Here is a 12284-nt window from a genome sequence, read left to right as displayed (position 1 = left end):
TTTTTCCATGTCCCTTATCCAGAGTTGGGATTATAAGCATGTACCACTATGCTAGGTCCATCTTACACTCTTTACTACAAGTTTCCTCACCCAGAAAGCTGGTACTATTTTTAAACAGCTCTTGTGAGAAATAAATTGGAGTTAGTAATATAGGCCTATCTGCACACATTGTCACAGGACAAAAATATTTAATAATGTTTAGCTTCTTTAAAGCTTAAAAAAAAAGGCCACACCTATATGAAAAACAATGAAAGTATACATCATGGTATTACCTTTGATTTCTTTGTAGGTGGCTTCTCTGGTTTGTCCTTAAAAATAAGGAAGACTTTCGGTTAACCACAATCTCTTTGTACAGGCTCCCTTAGTCATAGACAGTATGTTTAGAATTCAAGGACTGTACAGAATTGATAACCTTAGCACCTAACCCAGATCTCTCCCAGATCTTTACCTTCACAGCCCTTTCAGTAGCCATGGGGATACAAGGATTTGATTCTGGAAGTGGCACAGAGATTATGTAGAAATTGTTTGCCACCAGATAACAAAATTTATATCCACTTGAGCTATATGAGCTACATGCCTTGCCCTCTTTTGTTTTTATTATTGTTTATTGCTGTTGTTTTGCTTTTTTAAAAAACACTAAATTGCCTTGGCTTGTCTTCAACTTCTAATGCTTCCTCTTCAGCCTTCCAAATACCTGACTAAAGGTCTGCACCAAACCTGATGCTAATTGTATCTTCAAAGATCTGAAGACTATTTTCAGACAGGATTATAAGTACCACTAACATATAGAGCTTTTATCCATCGTAAAGCAAGGGCACTAAATGAAACACTTCCAATGATGGTAATATCAACACGGGGGAGGGTGAATGAGAGCAGGATACAGAATTTCCAGGAATACTTAATGCAAGCAAAATGAAGGAGTCCTATTCCAGCAAATACTAAGACTTTGGTCAAGAAAGGCTTCCCCACTGAGATTTCAGAGCATACAGATGGCACCTGGACTCCCTTGCTCCATTTGATGAGCAGGCCTGAGAAGGATGATTCATCAGTCCCCAAACAGAAAAGGAGAGGCAGTCAAATTGGGCTTAAAAAAACAAAAGTTTAGAGATCCTGTGGGAAAAGAGAGGACAAAGTGTGGGGGAGTCTTGTTTATTTGCCCTCTCAGTTTGCTCACCACTGCCCCTCCTCTGGTTCCTTTACACACAGACTGCTTCCTATGACATCGCATTGCTTCGGTCATTTTTAGAGACCGTTCTTGAAAAAGTAACTCTTACCTATATATTCTTGGAATCATTATCAAGAGCCAAGAAGTACAACTCAACATCAGGGCTCAGAACATGAATAATAGGACTATTTTAAGAAGATACAGCAGAAGGTAGAAACCCTGCTTATCACCTCTGAAGAGACAGTGAAAGTACTGTCATGATGTGTTTTTATGCGCTGTAAGAGTGAAGTGAGAGCAGTGGCATGATCTAGACTGTGCGCCTTAATTTACCTGCCCATCATTGTCCAGAAGATGCCTGTACTCAGGTGGGATGGTGTCATCTCTTTCTCCCAGTTTCTCTTTATGTTCTGCTTTAATTTTTTCCTATAAACATTGAAGAGGAAAAAAAGGATGTTCATTTCTTTCTTCACAATTCAAAGTGCAGACACTACAGCTATTGTATTTTCCTGAAGCAAAACTTAAACAAAGCAACAAAATGGACTGTAAACAAGAGCTTCTGAAAATGTGAATATGCCCATATCAGTGGTCTAGTGGCTAGGACTCATTACTATCACTGCCGTGCTATGGGTTCGATTCCTGGTCAGGAAACCAACGTTGTAATATATTTAAAAATGCCATGAAGAGAAGTCATGCCTTGCAACAAGGCTCACATAGCACATTTATTGGAAAAGAAGAGAGAAGGGGCAGAGAGGGTGGCAGAGACCAGTACCTGGGGACAAGAGTGGAAGAAGAGAAAGATAGAAAGGGAGAGAAAGAAACAGGAAGTGGGTAAGGCTCGCCTTTTAAAAGGGAACATAGCAAATGTGCACAGGGTGTATTCTCAGTGGCTGTAGATAAGAATTTATTTCGTCAAAAACCCAAGAGCAGGCCAGTATAGATACCCGAAAACTAACAACCCCCACCTGTGACATCTCCTGGTCTCTATCACAGATTTTTTCAAGTACAGCTTAATCTCTTTGCAACATTACAATATAGTTTTTAAAATATAGGTAAAGTTAATCTCAATATTCATACAATGATGAGAGAATGCAAATGATAATGTCCTGTCTTTGGGACATTGTTTCTTTCAGATGCTTAGAAAGTTACCTCCTTTATAATTTCATTTTATTATTTTTGTGTGTGTGATTTGTGTGTGTGTGTGCATGCATGTGTGTGTGATTTGTGTGTGTGTGTGTGTGTGTGTGCGTGCGTGCACAGGCATGTGCATGCCATAGCATGCATATAGAGGTTGAAAAACAATCTTGAATGTCATTCCTCAATTTCCACTTTGTTTGATATAGGGTCTATTGTTTTTGCTATGCATATGCCAGGCTAGGTGGCCTACTAGCTGCTGACAGACAGATCTACTATCTGTGCCTTTGATCTCTGTGTATGGGCTGGAATTATAAACAATCACACTAAATGACTAAGGATTTGAACTCACGCTGTAAGGCTTGTGTGGCAAGCACTTTACCTACTGAGCTAACTCCAGCTATTTTTTCATTCTAAAATATGATCAAGTCAGTTGAAATGGCTTGTTAAATATTGAATTCTAAATATAAATGTTTATACACATTGAATATAGTTCAGTTAGTTTATTGTGACCATCTAGACATAGCTCTGCAGAGTATAAGTTTTTATATACAGTTTGAATTCAGATTCAGTTATGCTTGCAAAAGAGGTGCAGGGGAAGCCTGTGCTGTGTGTGATCTCTGCCATTACAAATACAAAGTGTAGCCACTCAACAAGTATATGCCTTTGAGTAATATGCTGTTATTCCCAAATAAGACCAGGAAAAAATATTGGAAGAGAAAAACATTAAAACATAGCTGTGCTTTCATTTTAAAATTAAATTTGGAAACAGGAATGTTTCCTGTTATGCAATGTGCACTGAAAATATAATTTTCAGTGAGAAAAAAATACAACCTACACCAAAAAACAGGAAAATTAGATGAAATGGCCCAGCTGCTAACCACCTCCAGACAATGCCAGAGTCTGTGGGGGTGGGGTGGGAAAATATCTTTTACCTTTACTTTATCATCTACTGGTTTGTTCTCATCTGGGTCAGGCTGTCTTTGCCCAAGACTGTCAGAGAGTTCATCCAATGCGTCATTGAGTTCTTTGTCTCCATGCTAAAGAGTAAATAATTCTGAATTAGTTATAAGTTGGCAAACTGTTCAGGGAAATCACCCAGGAACCTTACCATTTTATTATAGACATCTAGGAGTAAGTCACAGGGATAGACAGTGTCAGAGCACAGAATATGCTGATGCTGGAAGAGACAAAGAGCAGTGAGAGCATCTGCCTTCTCTACCCAGATGCCTCAAAGAAATACCACCAGGTTAAAGAAGTCTTTTGGTAGAAATATCAAGGGCTGCACCCACATAAGTGACCTAAATCTTACCTAGAGGTTCCATAAACAAACAAATCACTTTCCTTTTTAACCCACTGTTGTAGTCGGATGGCTAGCAAGCAGATTTTCAGTGGAACATAAATATGTCTTTGTTTTGTGGTTACTCTAAGATCAGGTGGGGGAGGAAAATGACAAAGTAAAGCCATAAAACTCAGTACCATTATTCTGCCATTTGTTGGAGCACAAACCCCACAGAAGTTCGGTTTATGTTACTGAGTGAAAACATGCCTCTGACACATTATGTGAGTTCCTAAAAGAATCCAGAGAGCTTTGGAACTAGTGGAGAATCTCTTTCTTTACCTGCAGGAGGCCCATCATAGTTAAACTGAAGAAATTAATGGAAGGTACTCTAGGGGAAGAAAACCACCAGATCAACACAGTTTGAGCTAACTAAAACAACATTTCATTTTAGATTGTCTACTGCACAATTCGTAAGGCAATTCATCTCCCAAACCTGAGTTTTCTCAGCTGGGAAAAGTGAGTGACACCTACAAGTCCCACGGCTGAGAGGAATGTATGCTGACACTCAGTTAGGTAAAGAAGGCATTGTTATTATAGTGAAGTTCTACGAACCCTTTAAAACTATTCTTAACATAAGTGGTGTAAAATATTGGCTGTCTATATCTATATGAATTTACTTTATGTCCATATAGATCCAATTAAAAATGTTTTAATGTCTATATTTTACAAGCACCCTGCTGTGATGTGTCCTGCGTTGTTCTGTAATTATTTTGAAAATGGGCCATCATACATTATCCCATACATTTGTTCCCCAGCAAATAAGTGTTATCCTCCGGGTAACTAACGCATCAGTATAATTTAGAAGTAAGCAAGCACAGGGAAGCTAAGCTAGTTGCTTAAAACACATTGCTAAGGAGTGAGTGAAAAGCCAGGTCCTTGGACTGAAAGCATGGTGAATTTTTTCCTGCCATTCTCAGTCATGTTTATACTTTGCTAGGTTCTTCTCAAGAAGGTTTTCCTGCAAGGGTGATTTAGGCACAAAGCTTTTTGAAAACTTTTCTCAGGATACTCTGCACATATGTAATTTTTTCTGAAAGATTGCCTGACACAGCAAAGAAAATTTGCAAGAATTATAATAATATAGTTAACTCTGACGTTCACATATAATTCATTAAAATAAACATTTTTACTTAGTTTTACTGACATCCTAAACACATATACATGATTCTCTAATGGGAAAGCAAAGGAAAGGAACCCCTGTAAAAATATCCTGAAAGGCAGAGGCTTACATCTGGATTGAGAAAAGAACTGCAGTGATGAGAGGGGCTGATTCACTGATTCTTTCTGCTGCACCTTTTAGTCATGTAGACTAAACACATGGAAGGGAGTATTTTGCTTGTTTTAAGCAACTGATTTCCGTTAGAGTCCAGGAACACAGCTGTAAATGGTGGAGCTACCTACGATTAGTCTGGACTTTGTCAGCTCTCTCTGGATATTTTCAGATGATCTTGAGCTGACTCAACACAATTAAAGCAATATTAATGCTGTGAATTTTCTAATGCTGATATAAAAAGGACAAATTTTCACTTTTGAAATGGTGTAAGAACAATGCAATTCCATGACACACTTGTCTTTTTTTTTTCAGAATAGCTCAAATGCTCAGAAATTTCATACAATAAATGGGATCAAATGATGGGTAGTAACTTACAGAATAGGCCAGGAAAGACAAAGGAAATCAGTTTTCAGAAAAACTAGGGGCATGTTTTAATCTAGTAATTAGATAGATAGATAGATAGATAGATAGATAGATAGATAGATAGATGATAGATGATAGATAGACCCTCCTCTATCCATATCTATCTGTATTATATATGCACATATATATTCATATATATGAATGAGAGAGAGTATGTGAGACAGAGAGAGAGAGAGAGAGAGAGAGAGAGAGAGAGAGAGAGAGAGAACATGTTGTTTCTCAAAAACACCAATCATCTAAGTCTTTCTGTAATACAAGGTGCCAGATCTTTCTAATAATTTTTCCTATACAATTGTGTTAGACAGGTGCTTTATTTTCTTTCTTGTTGCTGCTTTAGAAATATTTCCCAAGAAAGGTAATTTACTTACCTCAGTGTCAGGTAGTGGGGCTGTTGCATGGGTGCTAGGAGCAGGAGTCTGGGAAACTACTTCAGAAATGGCAGCAGAAAGCTTGGCATCATCAAAGTCCTTTTATTAAAAACATTATTATTAACATGTTACATATAATATTATGGCCATGATATCTTCATTTAAAATACAACTCTTAAAACTGCTTGGTTGCTTAGTCCCTTTATTCAAATGCATGCCTTGTAGCAATCTTTAAATCACTATTTTTTCATTTCCACTTCTATAGTATTTTTACAATTTTTCATTTTTATATTCTTAGATCTATTTTTATTATTAATTACATGTAAGTATGTGTATCTATAAGGCTGTATGTGTATATGAATACAGTTGTCCATGAAAGTCATAAGTGGTCCTTAGGTCTCCTGGAGCTGTAGTTAGTTACATAAGGTTGTGAGGCATTTTGTGGGTGCTGGGAACTGAATTTGGGTCCTCTGACAGAACAGTATGTGCTCTTTTAGGAAATCCCATTTATTGGTTATTGCTCTCAGTGTCTTTGCTACTGGGGTTATATTTAGGAAGTGGTCTCCTGTGCCACTGAGTTCAAGGCTACATCCCACTTTCTCTTCTATTTATATTGAGGTCCTTGATCCATTTGGACTTGAGTTTTGCACATGGTGATCAATTTGGATCTATTTGCATTCTTCTACACATTGACATCCAGTTACACCAGCACCATTTGTTAAAGATGCTTTCCTTTTTCCATTGTACCATTTTGGCTTCTTTGTCAAAAATAGGGTGTTCATAGGTGTGTGGATTAATGTCAGTGTCTTTGATTCTATTTCATTGATCCACATGTCTGTTTTTATGCTAATATCAAGATGTTTTTTTATCACTATAGCTCTATAGTAGAGCTTGAAGTCAGGTATGGTGATGCCTCCGGAAGTCCCTCAGGACAGGATTGTTTTAGCTATTCTGGGTTTTTGTTTTTCCATATAAAATCGAATATTGTTCTTTCAAGGTCTGTGAAGAATTGTGTTGTGATTTTAATGGGGACTGCACTGAACCTTTAGATTGCTTTTGGTGAGATTGCTATTTTTTTAATGTTGATCCTACCTATCCAAGTGTATGGAAGATCTTTCCATTTTCTGATATCTTCTTAAATTTCTTTCTTTAGAGATTTAAAGTTCTTGTCATACAGGTTTTTCACTTGTTTGGTTAGTGTTACCCCAAGATGTTTTACACTTGTGGATATTATAAAGGGTGATATTTCTCCAATTTCTTTCTCAGTCTGTTTATCATTTTTATATAGGAAGGGCATTGAATTTTTTTTTTTTAGTTAGTCTTGTATCCCGCCACATTATTGAAGGTGTTTATCAGCTGTAGGAGTGTCTGGGTATTGTTTTTGGGGTAAGGCAAAGGACATGGTAAATAAGACAAAAAGACAGCCTAGAGAATGGGCAAAGATTTTTCCCCCACATCTGTCAGAAGGCTGATCTCCCAAATACATAAAGAACTCAAGAAACTAGACATCACAATACAAAATAATCCAATTAAAAATGGGGTTTAGAGCTACACAGAATTCTCAGCAAAATCTCAGATGGCTAAAAGACATTTAAGGAATTGCTCAACATCCTTAATCATCAGGGAAATGCAAATCAAAATGACTCTGAGATACCATCTTACACCCATCAGAATGGCTAAGATCAAAACTACTGAGGACAGCTTATGTTGGAGAGGATGTGGAGTCAGTGGGACACTCCTCCACTGCTGGTGGGAGTGCAAACTTATACCACCACTTTGGAAATCAGTATGGTGGTTTCTCAGAAAACTGGGAATCAACCTACCTCAATACCCAGCAATACCACTGCTGGACATATACCTAAAGGATTCTCAATCATACCACAAGGACACTTGCTCAACAATATTCATAGGAACATTATTTATAATAGCCAGAACCTGGAAACAACCTACATGTCCCTCAATTGAACAATGTATGAAGAAACCGTGATACGTTTACATAATGGAATATTACTCAGCTGTCAAAAACAATGACATCATGAAATTTGCAGGCAAATTGATGGAACTAGAAAAAACCATCCTGAGTGAGGTAATCCAGACTCAGAAAGATAAACATGGTATGTACTCACTCATAAGTGGATATTAGGTGTAAAACCAAGGATAACCAGACTACAGTCCACAGCCCCAGAGAAGCTAGGGAACAAGGATGACCCTAGGAGACACACATGAATTGCCCTGCGAAGGGGAATTAGAGGAAATTGAAAACTAGGGGTGGGGGGCAGTAAATGGAAGGGGGTGGGAGATGAGAACACGAGAGAATGGGGTGGTTGAGCAGGGAGAGGGACAGAGTAGGAGAGCAATGAAAAGAGATCTTGATAGAGAGAGTCACTATGGGGTTAGGGAAAAACCAGGCCAGGGCAATTCCCAAGAATCTGCAAGGATGACTCCAGTTAAAGACTCCTACCAGTATGGAGAGGGTGCCTGAACTGGCCTTCCCCTGTAATCAGATAGGTGAATACCCCAACTATCATCATAGAGTCTTCATTCAGTAACTGATGGAACCAGATGCTGAGATCCACAACCAAGCACCAGGCTGAGCTTCAGGAATCCAGTCAAAGAGCGGAGCAAGAGTGGTCAAGATCATGATGGAGAAATCTACAGAGACAGCTCTATCAAGTTCTTGAAAACTCATTAACTCTAGACCCACAGCTGTGGAGCCTTCATAGGACCAAACTTGGCCCTCTATATGTGGGATACAGTGGTGAAGCTTATCTGAGAGGCCCCTGGCAGTGGGACCAGAATCTATCCTTTGTACACAAGCTAGCCTGTTGGAGGACATTCCCTATGATGGGATGCCATTCTTGGCCTTAATGCAGGGGGGAGGGTCTTGGTTCTGGCCCAACATAATGTACCAGACTTTGTTGACTCCCCATGGGAGCCCTTACCCATTGAGAGAAGTGGATGGGGGTGTTCAGGTGGAGAGGTGAAGGGGGGAGGAAGAAGGGATGGTGAAAAACTGTGTTTGGAATGTAAAATGAAATTTTAAAAAATAAAAATATATAATAAAAAAACCTGTATGTTTTCTTAACCACTGAGACATCTGTCCAGCCAATGATTTCCTCTTTCTATTTCACATTTGTTACTCTAAATGCCATCCAACAATCTATTCAGAGTTCTGTGGCTTATTTATGTGTTTCTTGTTGGACACTGGGTTATTAAAAAAATAAATTATTTTTAAATTATGCTGTATATAAGTTATAGACATGTCTTTTGGGAGTGTTTAAAAAATCTTTTTTGCAGTTTAACTTCTGTTCAAATGAATTCAAGATCAAAGGCAAGACGTAATGGGAAGTGCCAATGGGAAAAGACCTATCAAAGTTATGAAGCTAGCATCCTGGAGTAGCTTAGAGACCATTTCCCTTAGATGGACAGAGGTCTGGAGGTGCCAAATTGAGGAGGGCTTTGGAGGTTAGAAGATGGAACACAGTCTCATATCTGAAGTTCCAGATAGACAGAGTTAGATCTTTAAAAATTGTGATATTCGGTATTACAGTCATTGATGAGAGGAATTCCATGTAAGAGAATTTTTTAAACTTATTTTTAACTGATATAAAAGACTGGAAAATCTGCATATATTAATAGAGTAAAGTACAATGCCAAAATATATTTATAAATTATGTAATTTTAAGTGATGTTTAAGCTATCTCTGCAAATATTTATCATTTCTTATGTTAAAATTTCAAAATACTTTCTTATACCATTAAGAAATATTTACTTCATTTTTTAAATAAATGAGTCTTAAAAAATCCACAGCACTGGCACATTCTAATAAGAATACATACTGCTGAAAACGATGGACATAGTCCTGTTTGCTATTGCCATAATTAAACTTTTATATTATGTGTTCACTTCTGATAATTGCCAAAGGCACACTGCGCTATATGCCTTAAACCGGCAGAGGTGGTTTCTTCTGAATGATGTGCAACAAATTATCCTGGTTCCCTTTACTACGCTACATTCCTCATCTACATTATGTACAACAAATTATCCCTGGTTCCCTTTAGTACGCTACATTCCTCATCTACACTATGTGCAACAAATTATCCCTGGTTCCCTTTAGTATGCTACATTCCTCATCTACACTGATTTCTTATTTTACTCCTGTGCACTCTGCTGTAAGTTAATTTTTGGACTATAGTTTTTACTTACCATTACTGTACTAAAGCCCCAAATGTTTAATGGGTTAATAACACCTAAAACATTTAAAAATACTTATGGTTTCATATTTTTATAAATTAACTTTTCTAATACATTTTAGAATAATTTTACTCAGTTATAGAAGGTACCGTAGTGACATTTTAATGACAAAATAATTTATTAACTGTACAAGAGAATAGTCATTACTTATTGAGAACAATGAACGCATCTTAGATAAACATATTTCTATTTCTGTGCCTTTTTTTATATTCATTTTTTATTTTGTGCTTTTTATGTAAGTTTAGAATTTCTTATTAATAAAATTTATTGATTTGTTTTTAACATGAAGCTAGCATACATGATATCATATATGTCTTTTATACAAACAGTCATACCCACTGTTTATGGAATATGCAGGCATTCCTTATGAATGTTTGTCAATTACTTTACATTTGTTGCTAATGATTTTCCCTTTAACAGAAATCAAAGTTTTATAATTTTAGAAAAGTCTCTTATTTCAAATTATTCAACATTTTGTTCTTGGCAGTGAACAAAACGGATTGCCTCTCTTTCAAGGTTTTTATTTAAAGCATGAATATATGTTAAATATCAAATATATAGTTTTGTTTTCAAAATTTATTTATTCCATGTATATGAATGTTTTATCTGCATGTAGATATATACACCATATATATTCCTGGTGCCTGTGAAGCAAAGAAGTGGGCATCATATACCTTCCCTATAGTTACAGACAGTTGTGAGTCACCATGTAGGTGCTGAGAATTAAACCTGGGTCCTCTGCAAGAGCAAGTGGTTAAAAGACCTTAACCACTGAAAAACTCTCCAGCCTTGTGGCAGTTTTTGAGACAGGATCTTACTATGTCCACCAGACTAGCCTTGAACTCACAGACATCCACCTGCCTCTTTCTGGGATTAGAGACATACACCACCAAACCTGGCCTATAAATAAATCTTTCCATATGAACATAGCTACTTTATTATTGATAGTGGCTATATTACTATGCTATATTGCCAATTTCCTTGCCAATGAATATCTAAGATTTTGCAAATAATGACTTTAATGATTGTTATAGTGCATGCCAATACTTTTTTACCTGTCAACTAAAGTGACCTTTACTGACTGACACTGTCATACTTGATAAGATTTTTAAAGTGACAATGATTGTTTGTAAGAAGCAACGTTGCAGAACGTGCTCCTTCGCAGGACATACTAATGTCACAGAGGGACCACATAGACAGTGACGTTTAGAAGAACAAGCCCTTTACGTCTAGTGGAAGGAATGTGTGAGCAGTTCTCCCTTTATCTTTAGTTTTGCTTTTGTTTAAATGTTATGAATTGTACTGATTGTATTTTTGTCTAGAATTTTTTTTAAATTTTTATGTGCAATTTTTCCCCAAATCAGTTTAACTCTTGTACTGCTTGTTACATCTTTCTGTTACATCAAATTTAAATTTTACATTAAATTTGAGGTTTCTGTGTTGTTTTCCTCTATTATACTCACCAGTACTTTTTAAAGATTTGATATTTATAAGAACCAACTAATAATTGGCTTTGAAATATAAAAACAGAATTTATCTCTGACATACATGTACACTTGTTAGTATTTTACAAACCACCTGTGGTTTCCAAAGGAACAGCTTCTGCTCAGTTAGAAATGAGGCCGTGGCTCTGTGCCATGTGTTCAGTGCTCAAACTTCCTACTGTCCATACTATTACTTTGGGAAATTAAAATTCCACAGATATCAGATTCATCAAATTTACCTTGTTTTATTTTTAAAGACAAATGGTGGGAAATACATGAATACTTCATTGACTATTTTTTTAATTTAATTTTATGTTGTTTTATTATCAGTAGTGTATTCTGAATTTATTTCTTAATTTTAGTATTATTTGGAGAACATTTTAAAAATTCTACTTTCCCTATAATTTCTGTTCTATTTTATGATGACCAATAAGGATGGTATGTACAGTAGTTATTCCATTCTATTTGAATTTTATAAGCCAATATATGAGACTTTGTCACTAGAGTTTGTAACAGTGTACCAAATGATTTTCTAACCTGTTATTTGATATTTACCAAATTTAGTTATTTCTATTTCGTTAACTATAATTTTTATACTTACAATGTTAACTTTCTAAAAGAACATTTTAAAAAGTAAATTGCCTTATCTCAAATCTGCTTAGACGTGTCTCAGAGAGGGGGGTGACACAGTTCAGTATTACAGTTCCAAGGTCTACACATAAACCCTGGCTCAAAAAAACTAGAGAAAGAAAGGAAGGAATAGAGAATGAAAGAGAGAAAGGAAGGAAGGAAGGAAGGAAGGAAGGAAGGAAGGAAGGAAGGAAGGAAGGAAGGAAGGGAGGGA

General features: G+C 36.6%; 1 protein-coding gene across 3 annotated transcripts in view; it reads right to left on the bottom strand.

Moving 5' to 3' along the window:
- The window catches only part of Cast (calpastatin), a 101146-nt gene that overhangs the window by 6650 nt on the left and 82212 nt on the right, over nt 1-12284 (bottom strand). For all 3 annotated transcript variants that reach the window (XM_026783683.1, XM_013349692.1, XM_013349693.1), the window contains 4 exons: nt 5703-5801; nt 3232-3336; nt 1496-1588; nt 273-308 (listed from right to left, as the gene is read on the bottom strand). In XM_026783683.1, coding sequence (XP_026639484.1) covers nt 273-308; nt 1496-1588; nt 3232-3336; nt 5703-5801 — 333 coding nt within the window. The remainder of the gene's footprint in view (nt 1-272; nt 309-1495; nt 1589-3231; nt 3337-5702; nt 5802-12284) is intronic.

The sequence above is a fragment of the Microtus ochrogaster genome, chromosome 19 (genome assembly GCF_000317375.1).
Source record: "Microtus ochrogaster isolate Prairie Vole_2 chromosome 19, MicOch1.0, whole genome shotgun sequence".
Lineage (NCBI taxonomy): Eukaryota > Metazoa > Chordata > Mammalia > Rodentia > Cricetidae > Microtus > Microtus ochrogaster.
This window is presented reverse-complemented; position numbering and strand designations above follow the sequence as displayed.